The sequence below is a fragment of the Mustela lutreola genome, chromosome 7 (assembly GCF_030435805.1).
Source record: "Mustela lutreola isolate mMusLut2 chromosome 7, mMusLut2.pri, whole genome shotgun sequence".
NCBI classification, from domain to species: domain Eukaryota; kingdom Metazoa; phylum Chordata; class Mammalia; order Carnivora; family Mustelidae; genus Mustela; species Mustela lutreola.
This window is the reverse complement of record NC_081296.1, coordinates 153,681,917-153,698,323: the sequence shown is the minus strand read 5'-3', so window position 1 is coordinate 153,698,323 and position 16,407 is coordinate 153,681,917. Positions and strand designations below refer to the sequence as shown.

The window sequence follows — 16,407 nt, the reverse complement described above, 5'->3', positions numbered from 1 at the left end:
AGCACTCACCATAGCACATACACTCCCCAATGTCCATAACCCCACCACCCTCTCCCGACTCCCCTCCCCCCAGCAACCCTCAGTTTGTTTTGTGAGGTTAAAAGTCTCTTATGGTTTGTCTCCCTCCCAATCCCATCTTGTTTCATTTATTCTTTTCCTACCTCCCAAGTCCCCCAAGTCCCCCAAGTTCCCTCACAACTTCCTCACATCAGGAAGATCATACATGATAATTGTCTTTCTCTGATTGGCTTATTTCACTAAGCATGATACCCTCTAGTTCCATCCACGTCATTACACATAGCAAGATTTCATTTCTTTTGATGACTGCATAGTATTCCATTGTATATATATACCACTCCTTCTTTATCCATTCATCTGTTAATGGACATCTAGGTTCTTCCCATAGTTTGGCTATTGTGGACATTGCTGCTATAAAAGTTCAGGTGCACATGTCCCTTCAGATCATTATATTTGTATCTTTAGGGTAAATACCCAGTAGTGCAATTGCTGGGTCATAGGGTAGTTCTATTTTCAGCTTTTTGAGGAATCTCCATGCTGTTTTCCAGAGTGGTTGCACCAGCTTGCATTCCCACCAACCGTGTAGGAGTGTTCCCCTTTCTCCGCATCCTCGGAGCATCTGTCATTTCCTGACTTGTTAATTTGAGCCATTCTGACTGGTGTGAGGTGATATCTCATTGTGGTTTTGATTTGTATTTCCCTGATGCCAAGGGATGTGGAGCATTTTTTCATGTGTCTGTTGGCCATCTGGATGTCTTCTTTGCAGAAATGTCTGCTCATGTCCTCTGTCCATTTCTTGATTGGATTATTTGTTCTTTGGGTGTTGAGTTTGCTGAGCCCTTTATAGATTTTGGATACTAGTCCTTTATCTGATATGTAGTTTGCAAATATTTTCTCCCATTGTCTCAATTGTCTTTGAGGAAGACACAAAGAAATTGAAAAGTGTTCCATGCACATGGATTGGAAGAACAAATATTGTGAAAATGTCTATATTACCTAAAGCAAACTACACATTTAATGCAATCCCTATCAAAATCCAATCTTTTTTTTTTTTTTCAAAGAAATGGAACAAATAGTTCTAAAATTTCTATGGAACCAGAAAAGACCTCGAATAGCCAAAGCAATATTGAAAAAGAAGCCAAAGTTGGTGGCATCACAATTACAGACTTCAAGCTCTATTACAAAGCTGTCATCATCAAGGCAGTATTTCACTGGCACAAATACAAACACATCGATCAATGGAACAGAATAGAAAGCCCAGAAATAGATCCTCAACTCTATGGTCAACTAATCTTGGAAAAAGCAGGAAGGAATGTCCAATGGAAAAAAGACAGTCTCTTCAAAAAATGGTGTTGGGAAAATTGGACAGCCACATGCAGAAAAATGAAATTGGACCATTTCCTTAAACCACACCCGAAAATAGACTCAAAATGGATGAAGGACCTCAATGTGAGAAAGGAATCCGTCAAAATCCTTAAGAACACAGGCGACAACCACTTCAGCCTCAGCCATAACAACTTCTTCCTAGGAACATCACCAAGGGCAAGGAAGCAAGGGGAAAAATGAACTATTGAGACTTCATCAAGATCAAAAGCTTTTGCATAGCAAAGGAAACAGTTAACAAATCCTTTTTGCTCTTTTAAAAGGTAATTTATGGAGATTAATGGACATTAAGTATGCAAGTATATGTGTGTGAGGGAAACAGTGGGTATGTGACAGTTTCCAGACTAGGATGTCTTCTGTTTGCAGGTGTCCAGTGTGAGGTGCAGCTGGTGGTGTCTGGAAGAGACCTGGTGAAGCCTGGGGGGATCCCTGAGACTCTCTGTGCAGCCTACGGATTCACCTTCAGTAGCTACTTTATGAATTGGGTCCGTCAGACTCCAAGGAAGGGGCTGAAGAGGGTCCCAGATATTAGCAATGATGGAAGTAGCACAAGCTACACAGACTTTGTGAAGGGCCGATTCACCATCCCCAGAAACAATGGCAAGAACATGCTGTATCTGCAGATGAACAGCCTGAGAGCTAAGGACACAGCTGTGTATTACTGTGTGAGAGACACAGGGAGGGGACCTCAGTGTGAGCCCAGAGACAAACCTCACTGTAGGACAGGATCTGGACCACCAGGGGGTGCACAACACTCACGAATTCTATCTTTAGAATTTAGCCAAGAGCAGCTGCAGATGGTGGTTAAGAGCAGGTTTCCTGTCAGGGTCTGGGGCTTCCTCTTCATAGAGCAGTTTCCCCGCAGGAAACCTCTCTGGACACATGATTCTGTGCTTACTTCTTCACTCTCTGACTTAGAAAATTTGTTCTAATGGGAAAACAACTACACAAAATAATAATAATTAAAAAAAAAGATATAAACACACAAAATACAGAGTCAGTTACATTGTTTATTCCCATCCCTAAGTACCAATGGATTACAAATATTCTGGTGCTCATCAACTGAACCTTTACAAGAATCCAAGCAGCACTCAGTATGCATCCCATGTCCACCCAGCTCACAGTGCAAACTTGCTAGCAGGAACATCCATGCTGGACATGAGGATACAGAGACATCGAAAATACAAAGCAATAGAAGAAAGACCCTATAATAGGGTCACTGTCTTGAACCAGGCTCACAGCATCAATATAGTGACAGTCTGATAAAACACAGATGGGGAGACAAGATGGCAGGGAAGTAGGAGGAGGCGCCCATTCAACCTGCACCCTAAAGTGAGCTGATTACCTTCCAAAGAACTCCAATCACCCTCGAAATCAGCCTGAGATCAGAATTATACACGTCTGGATCTCTACTGGAGCAGAAGACGCCAGTGGGCAGGTAAAGCGGAGTGGGAAAGTCAGACTGATATAGGAAGATAAACAAAAGGGGGAGGGAGCCACCAGAGGTGACCCTTTGGAAAGTAATATCCCAATACAAGAGTGCCCTGCGCCTGGGGACCAGCATTAACTCAGGAGTCTGGTAGAAAGCACTCAAAAAGAGCAAAGGATCACTGGGGGGAAATTGCGGGAATCTCGGAGTGTTAGGGACAGGGGCTTAAGTCCCCAGACACAGGACAGCCACCCCTGGTGCAGAGCCAGAGAAAGTGTGGCAGAAAAACCAGGTCTAGGTCCCTGAACCACCAGCGTGCCTGAGAGTGCTTGGCGCCAAGCTCCCTTGAGGGGCTGGGAGCCTGCCAGCCAACAGAAGCACAGCCTTTTTGCAGTCCCTACACAAGTGCCCTGCCATGCCATCAGAGTCAGAGTCTTGTCCTGTGCCCTCCCCTGAGAGAGAAGCACACAAATGCCAGCTGGGTTCTCTCAGACCAGAAAGACCAGGCACTCCCAGCCCAGGCCAGCAGGAAAATCTCAGTGTGTGATCAATGCTTGGAACTTCTCTGGCATTCTGGAGCTGCCCAGACAGCCACCGTTGCCATGGTTTTGGGTACAAGCAAAAAATCTTGAGTCCCCAGGGACCACAACTGGGAACCTGATATGCCAGCAGCCAAGGGGGGATTTATATGGGCTCTGCAGCCAGACTGAGGCTTCTCTCTGAGAGGGAGGTCAGGGTACAGTTTGCTTTCCTCTAAGCTACAAAAACATCAAAAGCGGTCAAGGGGAGAGAGAAAAACAAAAGTGAAGAAATACAAAAACCTCCAGAGAACAAAAGCCTGAAAAAATCAGTTTCCTCAGAGCCCACCCCCTTGAGGGGGGCAGGAGGACTTAGCTGAGAGAACTTCAGGGACTGAAAGCCCCTCCTCCAGAAAACCAACCGGGAAAGGGAAAAAAAAAAGACTACAAGAGAACAACCACCACTACTTCATAGGACAATTTTTATTATTAATTCAATCCCACTATTCTGGCTCATTTTTTAATATAGTTAATTTTTATTATTATATAGATAATTTTTAACCTATTTACCATCACAGTGAGATGCCCAGTACATCAAGTTCCATAATAACCTTCTAACCTGAACTTTTTGATACATACACCTGTGTTTTCCTATTGCATTTCTATTTTTTAAATTTCTTTTTTTTTAATTTAGTTTAGTTTATTCCTTTTTTTAATTTTTATTTTATAATATTCATATAGAGTTAAACTTCAAGGTAATCCCATTTCCCCAATCAATACTACCGCTATAGGTAATCCAATTTTTTTTCATTAACATATAATGTATTATTTGTTTCAGGAGTACAGGTCTGTGATTCATCAGTCTTAAACAGTTCACAACACTCACATTAGTACCTACCCTCCCCAATGTCCATCTCCAAGCCATCCCATCCCTCGCACCTCCATCCCCTCCAGCAACCTTCAGTTTGTTTCCTGAGATTAAGAGTCTCTATGGTTTGTCTCCCTCTCTGGTTTCATCTAGTTTCATTTTTCCCTCCCATCCCCTATGATCCTCTGTCTTGTTTCCCAAATTCGTAATATCAGTGAGATCATATGGTTATTGTCTTTCTCTGATTGACTTATTGTATTTTGTATAATACCCTTTAGTTCCAGCCATGTTGTTGCAAGTGGCATGATTTGGGTTCTTTGAAGGCTCCATAATATTCCATTGTATATATATGTCACCTCTTCTTTATCCATTCATCTGTGGATGGACATCTAGGCTTTTTCCATAGTTTGGCTATTGTGGACATTGCCGCTATAAATATTCAGGTGCACATGCCCCCAGTAAATGAATTTTATGCAGCATTTTATATTTTAATTATTTTCCTTTTTTAAATTTTTTATTTTTTATAAACATATATTTTTATCCCCAGGGGTACAGGTCTATGAATCGCCAGGTTTACATACTTCACAGCACTCACCAAAACACATACCCTCCCCAATGTCCATAACCCCACCCACCTACTCCCAATCCCCCTCCCCACAGCAACCCTCAGTTTGTTTTGTTAGATTAAGAGTGACTTATGGTTTGTCTCCCTCCCAATCCCATCTTGTTTCATTTATTCTACTCCTACCCACTTAAGCCCCCATGGTGCTTAAACCAATTTTTAATCCCCTTTTTCTTAGAAAAGTTGAGTCCTTTAACAAAGATATCAAGATATATCCAGGAAGAATCAAAATGAACTTCCTCACCCACACTGAGAATTTATAACCACTCTCCCATCTTTTTCTTCCACAAGTGTTTCTGTGTTTATGTGTTTGTCCTGATAGTATATAAATCTTACACTCAGGGTTCTTTTTGATGAGGTTCTTCCTTTATTTGCATATATATATATATATATATATATATATATATATATGCATATATATGCAAATATGTATATATATATTTTCTCTTGTTATATACTTTTATCAGTCTTTTTATTTGGATGGGTCTGTTTGTATTCCTCATAAATCTTACCTTAGGGCCCATTTGGGCTAAAGCTTCTCTATCTCACCTTTCTTTCCTGTCTATCTCCCTTTCTCTTTTTTTCTTTTCCTTTTCTTTTTCCTCTCATTTGGGTGGGGAACCCTGATTGCTCAGAAGCATTCCAGGGTGGACCTGGACTGCACCACAGTCGATATACCCAGCTACACCTGTTCAGCCCTCTCTCACCAAAATGACTAGGAGGAAGAATGCCCAACAGAAGAAAAATACAGAGGATGGACCTTCTGCAACAGAACTAACAGCTATCAACATAGACAATATGTCAGAAAGATAATTCAGGCTAACCATTATACAGGAAATAGCTAGGTTGGAGAAAGCCATGGGTGACCAAAAAGAATTGATTAGGGCTGAACTGAAAACGACCAGAGATCATGTTTTCAATGTTAGGGAAGAGCTGAAAGCTACCATGATGAGCTTCACAATGCTCTCAATGAGTTTCAATCTAATCTAAATTCTCTCAACGCTAGAGTAACTGAGACAGAAGATAGAATTAGTGATCTCGAGGACAAAGCGATAGAGAGAAAGGATCAGGAGGAAGCCTGGAACAAACAGCTTAGAAGCCAAGACAAAAGAAGGGAAATAAATGATGCCACGAAATGTTCCAATGCCAGAATTATTGGAATCCCTGAAGGAGAGGAGAAAAAAAAGAAGTGTAGAAGATATAGTGGAATAAGTTTTTCATGAAAATTTTCCAAATCTCGTTAGTGGAACCAGCGTTTATGTACTAGAGGGCGAAAGGTTTCCCTCCAAGATTACAGATTCGCGAAAGTCCTCGAGACACCTAATAGTAAGAATGAAGAATTATAATTGTAGGCAGAACCTCTTGAAAGCAGCTAGGACAAAGAAGATCCTTACATACAGAGGAAAGCCCATTAGAATAACGTCAGACCTGTCAACCGAGACATGGCAAGCCAGAAATGGCTGGCAAGATATATTCAGGGCACTTAGTGAGAAGAACATGCAGCCAAAAATACTTTATCCAGCAAGACTGACATTCAAAATGGATGGAAAGATAAAGAGTTTCCAGGACGAGCAAGGCTTAAAAGACTATGCAACCACCAAGCCGATACTGCAGGAAATATTAAATATTAAGGGGGCTTTTTTTTTTTTTACTTTTTTCAATTTATTTATTTTCAGAAAAACAGTATTCATTATTTTTTCAACCACACCCAGTGCTCCATGCAATCTGTGCCCTCTCTAATACTCACCACCTGGTACCCCAACCTCCCACACCCCCGCCACTTCAAACCCCTCAGATTAATTTTCAGAGTCCATAGTCTCTCATGGTTCACCTCCCATTCCAACTTACCCCAACTCCCTTCTACTCTCTAACACCCCTTGTCCTCCATGATATCTGTTATGCTCCACAAATAAGAGAAACCATATGATAATTTACACTCTCTGCTTGACTTATTTCACTCAGCATAATCTCTTCCAGTCCCGTCCATGTTGCTACAAAAGTTGGGTATTCATCCTTTCTGATGGAGGCATAATACTCCATAGTGTATATGGACCACTTCTTCCTTATCCATTCGTCCGTTGAAGGACATCTTGGTTCTCTCCATAGTTTGGCCATTGCTGCTATAAACATTGGGGTACAGATGGGCTTCTTTTCAGACATCTATATCTTTGGGGTAAATACCCAGGATTGCAATGGCAGGGTCATAGGGAAGTTCTATTTTTAATTTCTTGAGGAATCTCTACACTGTTCTCCAAAGAGGTTGCACCAACTTGCATTCCCACCAACAGTGGAAGAGGGTTCCCCTTTCTCCACATCCCCTCCAACACATGTTGTTTCCAGTTTTGTTAATTTTGGCCATTCTAACAGGTGTAAGGTGATATCTCAATGTGGTTTTAATTTGAATCTCCCTGAGGCTAGTGATGATGAACATTTTTTCATGTGTCTGATAGCCATTTCTATGTCTTGATGGGAGAAGTGTCTGTTCATATCTTCTGTGCATTTTTTGATATGTTTTCCTGTTTCATGTGTGTTGTTTCGGGAATTCATTATAGATCCTGGATATCAACCTTTTTTCTGTACTGTCATTTGCAAATATCTTTTCCCATTCCGTCGTTTGCCTTTTTGTTTTCTTAACTGTTTCCTTTGCTGTGCAGAAGCCTTTGATTTTTTTTAATTAATTTTTTATTTTTTATAAACATATATTTTTATCCCCAGGGGTACAGGTCTGTGAATCACCAGGTTTACACACTTCACAGCACTCACCAAAGCAGATACCCTCCCCAATGTCCATAATCCCACTCCCTTCTCCCAAACCCCCTAGCCCCAGCAACCCTCAGTTTGTTTTGTGAGATTAAGAGTCACTTATGGTTTGTCTCCCTCCCAATCCCATCTTCTTTCATTTATTCTTCTCGTACCCACTTAAGCCCCCATGTTGCATCGCCACTTCCTCATGTCAGGGAGATCACATGATAGTTGTCTTTCTCTGCTTGACTTATTTCGCTAAGCATGATACACTCTAGTTCTATCCATGTGGTCGCAAATGGCAAGATTTCATTTCTTTTGATGGCTGCATAGTATTCCATTGTGTATATATACCACATCTTCTTGATCCATTCATCTGTTGATGGGCATCTAGGTTCTTTCCATAGTTTGGCTATTGTGGACATTGCTGCTATAAACATTCGGGTACATGTGCCCCTTTGGATCACTACGTTTGTATCTTTAGGGTAAATACCCAATAGGGCAATTGCTGGGTCTTAGGGCAGTTCTATTTTCAACATTTTGAGGAACCTCCATGCTGTTTTCCAGAGTGGCTGCACCAGCTTGCATTCCCACCAACAGTGTAGGAGGGTTCCCCTTTCTCCGCATCCTCGCCAGCATATGTCATTTCATGACTTGTTGATTTTAGCCATTCTGACTGGTGTGAGGTGATATCTCCTTGTGGTTTTGATTTGTATTTCCCTGATGCCGAGTGATATGGAGCACTTTTTCATGTGTCTGTTGGCCATCTGGATGTCTTCTTTGCAGAAATGTCTGTTCATGTCCTCTGCCCATTTCTTGATTGGATTATTTGTTCTTTGGGTGTTGAGTTTGATAAGTTCTTTATATATTCTGGACCGGTATCAAAAGATTGGGATCATTCCCTGCATATTTTCAGACCACAATGCTCTAAAGTTAGAACTCAACCACAAAAGGAAGTTTGAAAAGAACCCAAATACATGGAGACTAAACAGCATCCTTCTAAAGAATGAATGGGTCAACCTGGAAATTAAAGAAGAATTGAAAAAAATCATGGAAACAAATGATAATGAAAATACAATGGTTCAAAATCTGTGGGACACAACAAAGGCAGTCCTGAGAGGAAAATATATAGCGGTACAAGCCTTTCACAAGAAACAAGAAAGGTCTCAGGTACACAACCTAACCATACACCTAAAGGAGCTGGAGAAAGAACAAGAAAGAAACCCTAAGACCAGCAGGAGAAGAGAAATCATAAAGATCAGAGCAGAAATCAATGAAATAGAAACCAAAAAAAAACAATAGAACAAATCAACGAAATTAGGAGCTGGTTCTTTGAAAGAATTAATAAAATTGATAAACCCCTGGCCCAACTTATCAAAAAGAAAAGAGAAAGGACCCAAATAAATAAAATCATGAATGAAAGAGGAGAGATCACAACTAACACCAAAGAAATACAAACTATTATAAGAACATACTATGAGCAACTCTATGCAAACAAATTCGACAATCTAGAAAAAATGGATGCATTCCTAGAAACATATAAACTACCACAACTGAACCAGGAATAATTGAAAGCCTGAACAGACCCTTAACCAGTAAGGAGATTGATACAGTCATTAAAAATCTCCAAACAAACAAAAGTCCAGGGCCAGACGGCTTCCCGGGGGAATTCTACCAAACATTTAAAGAAGAACTAATTCCTATTCTCCTGAAACTGTTCCAAAAAATAGAAATGGAAGGAAAACTTCCAAACTCATTTTATGATGCCAGCATCACTTTGATCCCAAAACCAGACAAGGATCCCACCAAAAAAGAGAGCTATAGACCAATATCCTTGATGAACACAGATGCGAAAATACTCAACAAAATACTAGCCAATAGGATTCAACAGTACATTAAAAAGATTATTCACCACGACCAAGTGGGATTTATTCCAGGGCTGCAAGGTTCGTTCAACATCCGCAAATCAGTCAATGTGATACAACACATCAATAAAAGAAAGAACAAGAACCATATGATACTCTCAATAGATGCTGAAAAAGCATTTGACAAAGTACAGCATCCCTTCCTGATCAAAACTCTTCAAAGTGTAGGGATAGAGGGCACATACCTCAATATCCTCAAAGCCATCTATGAAAAACCCACCGCAAATATCATTCTCAATGGAGAAAAACTGAAAGCTTTTCCGCTAAGGTCAGGAACACGGCAGGGATGTCCATTATCACATAGTACTAGAGGTCCTAGCCTCAGCAATCAGACAACAAAAGGAAATTAAAGGCATCCAAATCGGCAAAGAAGAAGTCAAATTATCACTCTTCGCAGATGATATGATACTATATGTGGAAAACCCAAAAGACTCTACTCCAAAACTGCTAGAACTTATACAGGAATTCAGTAAAGTGTCAGGATATAAAATCAATGCACAGAAGTCAGTTGCATTTCTCTACACCAACAGCAAGACAGAGGAAAGAGAAATTAAGGAGTCAATCCCATTTACAATTGCACCCAAAACCATAAGATACCTAGGAATAAACCTAACCAAAGAGACACAGAATCTATACTCAGAAAACTATAAAGTACTCATGAAAGAAATTGAGGAAGACACAAAGAAATGGAAAAATGTTCCATGCTCCTGGATTGGAAGAATAAGTATTGTGAAAATGTCTATGCTACCTAAAGCAATCTACACATTTAATGCAATTCCTATCAATGTACCATCCATCTTTTTCAAAGAAATGTAACAAATAATTCTAAAATTTATATGGAACCAGAAAAGACCTCGAATAGCCAAAGCAATATTGAAAAAGAAAACCAACGTTGGTGGCATCACAATTCCGGACTTCAAGCTCTCTTACAAAGCTGTCATCATCAAGACAGCATGGTACTGGCACAAAAACAGACAAATAGATCAATGGAACAGAATAGAGAGCCCAGAAATAGACTCTCAACTCTATGGTCAACTAATCTTCGACAAAGCAGGAAAGAATGTCCAATGGAAAAAAGACAGCCTCTTCAATAAATGGTGCTGGGAAAATTGGACAGCCACATGCAGAAAAAATAAGCCTTTGATTTTGATGAAGTCCCAAAAGTTTATTTTTGCTTTTGTTTCCTTTGCTTTTGGAGACATATCTTGAAAGAAGTTGCTGTGGCTGATATCGAAGACGTTACTGCCTATGTTCTCATCTAGGATTGTGATGTATTCTTGTCTCACGTTGAGGTCTTTTATCCATTTTGAGTTTATCTTTGTGTCCGGTGAAAGAGAATGGTTGAGTTTCATTCTTCTACATAAAGCTATCCAGTTTTCCCAGCACCATTTATTGAAGAGACTATTTTCCACTGTATATTTTTTCCTGTTTTGTAGAAGATTAATTGACCATAGAGTTGAGGGTCTATATCTGGGCTCTCTACTCTGTTCCACTGGTCTATTTGTCTGTTTGTATGCCAGTACCATGCTGTCTTGGTGATCACAGCTTTGTAATAAAGCTTGAAATCAGGTAACGTGATACCCCCAGCTTTATTTTTGTTTTACAACATTTCCTTAGCGATTCGGGGTCTCTTCTGATTCCATGCAAATTTTAGGATTATTTGCTCCAGCTATTTGAAGAATACCAGTGGAATTTTGATCGGAATGGCATTAAAAGTATATATTGCTCTAGGCAGTATAAACATTTTAACAATGTTTATTCTTCCAATCCAAGAGCATGGAATGGTCTTCCATCTATTTGTGTCTTCTTCAATTTCTTTCATGAGTGTTCTCTAGTTCCTGGAGTACTGAAAAAATGTTCATCATCACTAGCCATCAGGAAGATTCAAATTAAAACCACATTGAGATATCACCTTACACCATTTAGAATGGACAAAATTAGCAATACAGGAAACAACATGTGTTGGAAGGGATGTGGAAAAAGGGGACCCCTCTTCCACTGTTGGTGGGAATGCAAGTTGGTGCAGCCACTGGGGAACAGTTGATATTCCTCAAGAAGTTAAAAATAGAGCTTCCCTATGACCCTGCAATTGCACTACTGGGCATTTACCCCAAAGATACAGACGTAGCGAAAATAAGGGCCATCTGTACCCCAATATTTTAGCAACCATGGCCACAGTCACCAAACTGTGGAAAGAACCAAGATGCCCTACAACAGACAAATGGATAAGGAAGATCTGGTCCATATACAATATGGAGTATTATGCCTCCATCAAAAAGGATGAATACCCAGCTTTTGTAGCAACATGGATGGGACTGGAAGAGATTATGCTGAGTGAAATAAGTCAAGCCGAGAGTGTCAATTATCATATGATTTCACTTATTTGTGTATTATAACAAATAGCATGGAGGACAAGGGGAGATGGAGAGGAGAAGGGAGTTGAAGGAAATTGGAGGGGGAGGTAAACCATGAGATACTATGGACTCTGAACAACAATCTGAGGGTTTTGAAGGGGCTGGGGTGTGAGTTTGGGGGAACCAGGTGGTCGGTATTGGAGAGGGCATGGATTGCAGGGAGCACTGGGTGTGGTGCAAAAACAATGAATATGGTTAAGATGAAAATAAAGAAAAATTTAAAAACAATGAATACTGTTACACTGAAAATAAATAATTTTTAAAAGAGAAATGGATAAAAATATATGTTTATAAAAAATAAAAAAATTTAAAATAAAAGAAATAAAATAAAATAAAATTTAAAAAGCTTTTAAAAAAAAAGAGAAATGGATTAAAAATGCAAAAAAAAAAAAAAAAAAGAAGAAGAAGAAGATGTGGTCCATACATACAATGGAATATTACTCAGCCATCAGAAAGGATGAATACTGAGTTTTTGATTCAACATGGATAGAACTGGAGGAGCTTATGCTGAGTGAAATAAGACAAACATAGTATCATATCATCTGCGAAGAGTGATAATTTGACTTCTTCTTTGCCGATTTGGATGCCTTTAATTTCCTTTTGTTGTCTGATTGCTGAGGCTAGGACCCCTAGTACTATGTTGAATAGCAGTGGTGATAATGGACATCCCTGCCGTGTTCCTGACCTTAGCGGAAAAGCTTTCAGTTTTTCTCCATTGAGAATGATATTTGCGGTGGGTTTTTCATAGATGGCTTTGAGGATATTGAGGTATGTGCCCTCTATCCCTACACTTTGAAGAGTTTTGATCAGGAAGGGATGCTGTACTCTGTCAAATGCTTTTTCAGCATCTATTGAGAGTATCATATGGTTCTTGTTCTTACTTTTATTGATGTGTTGTATCACATTGACTGATTTGCGGATGTTGAACGAACCTTGCAGCCCTGGAATAAATCCCACTTGGTCGTGGTGAATAATCTTTTTAATGTACTGTTGAATCCTATTGGCTAGTATTTTGTTGAGTATTTTCGCATCTGTGTTCATCAAGGATATTGGTCTATAGCTCTCTTTTTTGGTGGGATCCTTGTCTGGTTTTGGGATCAAAGTGATGCTGGCCTCATAAAATGAGTTTGGAAGTTTTCCTTCCATTTCTATTTTTTGGAACAGAAATTGAGGAAGACACAAAGAAATGGAAAAATGTTCCATGCTCCTGGATTGGAAGAATAAATATTGTGAAAATGTCTATGCTACCTAAAGCAATCTACACATTTAATGCAATTCCTATCAAAGTACCATCCATTTTTTTCAAAGAAATGGAACAAATAATTCTAAAATTTATATGGAACCAGAAAAGACCTCGAATAGCTAAAGGGATATTGAAAAAGAAAGCCAATGTTGGTGGCATCACAATTCCGGACGTCAAGCTCTATTACAAAGCTGTCATCATCAAGACAGCATGGTACTGGCACAAAAACAGACCCATAGATCAATGGAACAGAATAGAGAGCCCAGAAATAGACTCTCAACTCTATGGTCAACTAATCTTCGACAAAGCAGGAAAGAATGTCCAATGGAAAAAAGACAGCCTCTTCAATAAATGGTGCTGGGAAAATTGGACATCCACATGCAGAAAAATGAAATTGGGCCATTTCCTTACACCACACACGAAAATAGACTCAAAATGGATGAAGGACCTCAATGTGCGAAAGGAATCCATTAAAATCCTTGAGGAGAACACAGGCAGCAACCTCTTCGACCTCAGCCGCAGCAACATCTTCCTAGGAACAACGCAAAAGGCAAGGGAAGCAAGGGCAAAAATGAACTATTGGGATTTTATCAAGATCAAAAGCTTTTGCACAGCAAAGGAAACAGTTAACAAAATCAAAAGACAGCTGACAGAATGGGAGAAGATATTTGCAAACGGCATATCAGATAAAGGACTAGTGTCCAGAATCTATAAAGAACTTAGCAAACTCAACACCCAAAGAACAAATAATCCAATCAAGAAATGGGCAGAGGACATGAACAGACATTTCTGCAAAGAAGACATCCAGATGGCCAACAGACACATGAAAAAGTGCTCCATATCACTCGGCATCAGGGAAATACAAATCAAAACCACAAGGAGATATCACCTCACACCAGTCAGAATGGCTAAAATCAACAAGTCATGAAATGACATATGCTGGCGAGGATGCGGAGAAAGGGGAACCCTCCTACACTGTTGGTGGGAATGCAAGCTGGTGCAGCCACTCTGGAAAACAGCATGGAGGTTCCTCAAAATGTTGAAAATAGAACTGCCCTAAGACCCAGCAATTGCCCTATTGGGTATTTACCCTAAAGATACAAACGTAGTGATCCAAAGGGGTACATGCACCCGAATGTTTATAGCAGCAATGTCCACAATAGCCAAACTATGGAAAAAACCTAGATGTCCATCAACAGATGAATGGATCAAGAAGATGTGGTATATATACACAACGGAATACTATGCAGCCATCAAAAGAAATGAAATCTTGCCATTTGCGACAACATGGATGGAACTAGAGCGTATCATGCTTAGCGAAATAAGTCAAGCGGAGAAAGACAACTATCATATGATCTCCCTGATATGAGGAAGTGGTCATGTAACATGGGGGCTTAAGTGGGTACGAGAAGAATAAATGAAAGAAGATGGGATTGGGAGGGAGACAAACCATAAGTGACTCTTAATCTCACAAAACAAACTGAGGGTTGCTGGGGGGAGGGGGTTTGGGAGAAAGGGGTGGTATTATGGACATTGGGGAGGGTATGTGTTTTGGTGAGTGCTGTGAAGTGTGTAAACCTGGTGATTCACAGACCTGTACCCCTGGGGATAAAAATATATGTTTATAAAAAATAAAAAATTATAATAAAAAAAAGGCAAACATAGAAAACCAATTGTCATACGATTTCACTTATTTGTGCAACATAAGGAATAGAGTGGAAAACATTAGCAGATGGAAGGGGTGAAGGGGAGAAATCAAAGTGAGAGATGAACCATAAGAGACTACAGACTCCAGGAAATGAACTGAGGTTTTTAGAATGGAGGAGGCTAGTGGGATGTATGAGCCTTTTGATGGGTATTAAGGAAGGCACAGGTTGCAAAGTGCACTGGTTATTATACACAAATAATGAATCATGGCACGACATCAAAAACTAATGATGTGCTGTATGGTGAGTAACATAACACAACAATTTTTAAAATTCTGTAATAGAAATAAGAAGAAAAGACAATTCTGTTCATACATTAAAATATTACATACTGACACAGTGCCGTCTAAACAAAGTGCTCTACAAACAATAGAATCTTTGTTTTTAACTTGTAAGAAATTGAACCTAAGTCTGGATCTAAATATATACTCAGAGGACATGCAAATACGGTCTGCCCACCACTGAATAAAACAGCCCAGCCTGGACCATGCAGCTAGGAGAGGAGCCCCAGGCCTGGGATTTCCACGTGTCCACATTCACTGAGCCGGACAGAACAGAGGACTCACAATGGACTTTGTGCTTGGCTGGGTTTTCCTTGTTGTTCTTTTAAAAGGTAATTTATGGAGAACAAAAGAAATTGAGGATGTGAGTGGATATGAGTGAGTGAAACCACGGGTGTGTGACAGATTCCTGAGTGGAATGTCTTGTGCCTACAGGTGTCGAGTACGAGGTGCAGCTGGTAGAGTCTGGGGGAGACCTTGTGAAGCCTGCGGGGGTCCCTGAGACTCTCCTGTGCAGACTCTGGATTCACCTTCAGTAACTATGCCATGAGCTGGGTCTGCCAGGCTCCAGGGAAGGGGCTACAGTGGGTCACAAGTATTAGCAATGATGGAAGTAGCACAAGCTATGCAGACTCTTTGAAGGGCCAATTCACCATCTCCAGAGACAACAGCAAGAACATGCTGTATCTTCAGATGAATAGCCTGAGACCTGAGGACACGGCCGTGTATTACTGTGTGAAGGACACAGTGAGGGGTCCTCAGTGTGAGCCCAGACACAAACGTCAAACTACAAGAGTATCAGACCAGCAGAGGGTGCACACTACTCATCAATTCTGTCTTTAATCCCAGGAGCAGGTCAGAGGAAGCTATGGCAGGTTTCCTGTCAGGGTCTGGGGTTTCATCTCCATAGAGCAGTTTCCCCAAGGCAGCCTCCTTGACATTATTCTGTGCTTACCTATTCACTCTCTGACTTAGAAATTTAGTTGTAGCAGGAAGACAAATATACTAACATGCACAAAACACAGAGTCAAGTACATTAGCTTCCTCTTGTCCTTAAATACCAATAAATTACAAATATCCTGATGCAGGTAACAAAACCTTTAAAGTAATCACAGTGGCACTCACTGTGGATCACAAAATCCTCCAGTAGAGCCAGAAGATATCTCACACATACACACACACACACGAGTATAAAACCTCTATCACCATCGTGTAATTTCTCTGCAGCAAAAGTGGTCCTAAGACAAAAATACACAGC

The 16,407-nt window shown here is 40.3% G+C and overlaps 2 gene segments (V, D, J or C); both read left to right on the top strand.

The window, feature by feature from the left end:
* Positions 1 to 1,648: 1,648 nt before the first annotated feature.
* Positions 1,649 to 2,413, top strand: LOC131837085 (immunoglobulin heavy variable 3-74-like; the record flags this gene model as incomplete). The annotated part of the segment is given in 2 exon segments: positions 1,649 to 1,664; positions 1,768 to 2,413. Coding segments are annotated over 2 exon segments (582 nt in total), but the record flags the coding sequence as incomplete, so codon positions are not given.
* A 12,956-nt stretch (positions 2,414 to 15,369) lies between these two features.
* Positions 15,370 to 16,407, top strand: part of LOC131837084 (immunoglobulin heavy variable 3-33-like) — a 69,529-nt gene continuing 68,491 nt past the window's right edge. The window contains 1 exon segment of the V gene segment in view: positions 15,370 to 15,481. Within this exon segment, the coding sequence occupies positions 15,436 to 15,481 (46 nt within the window).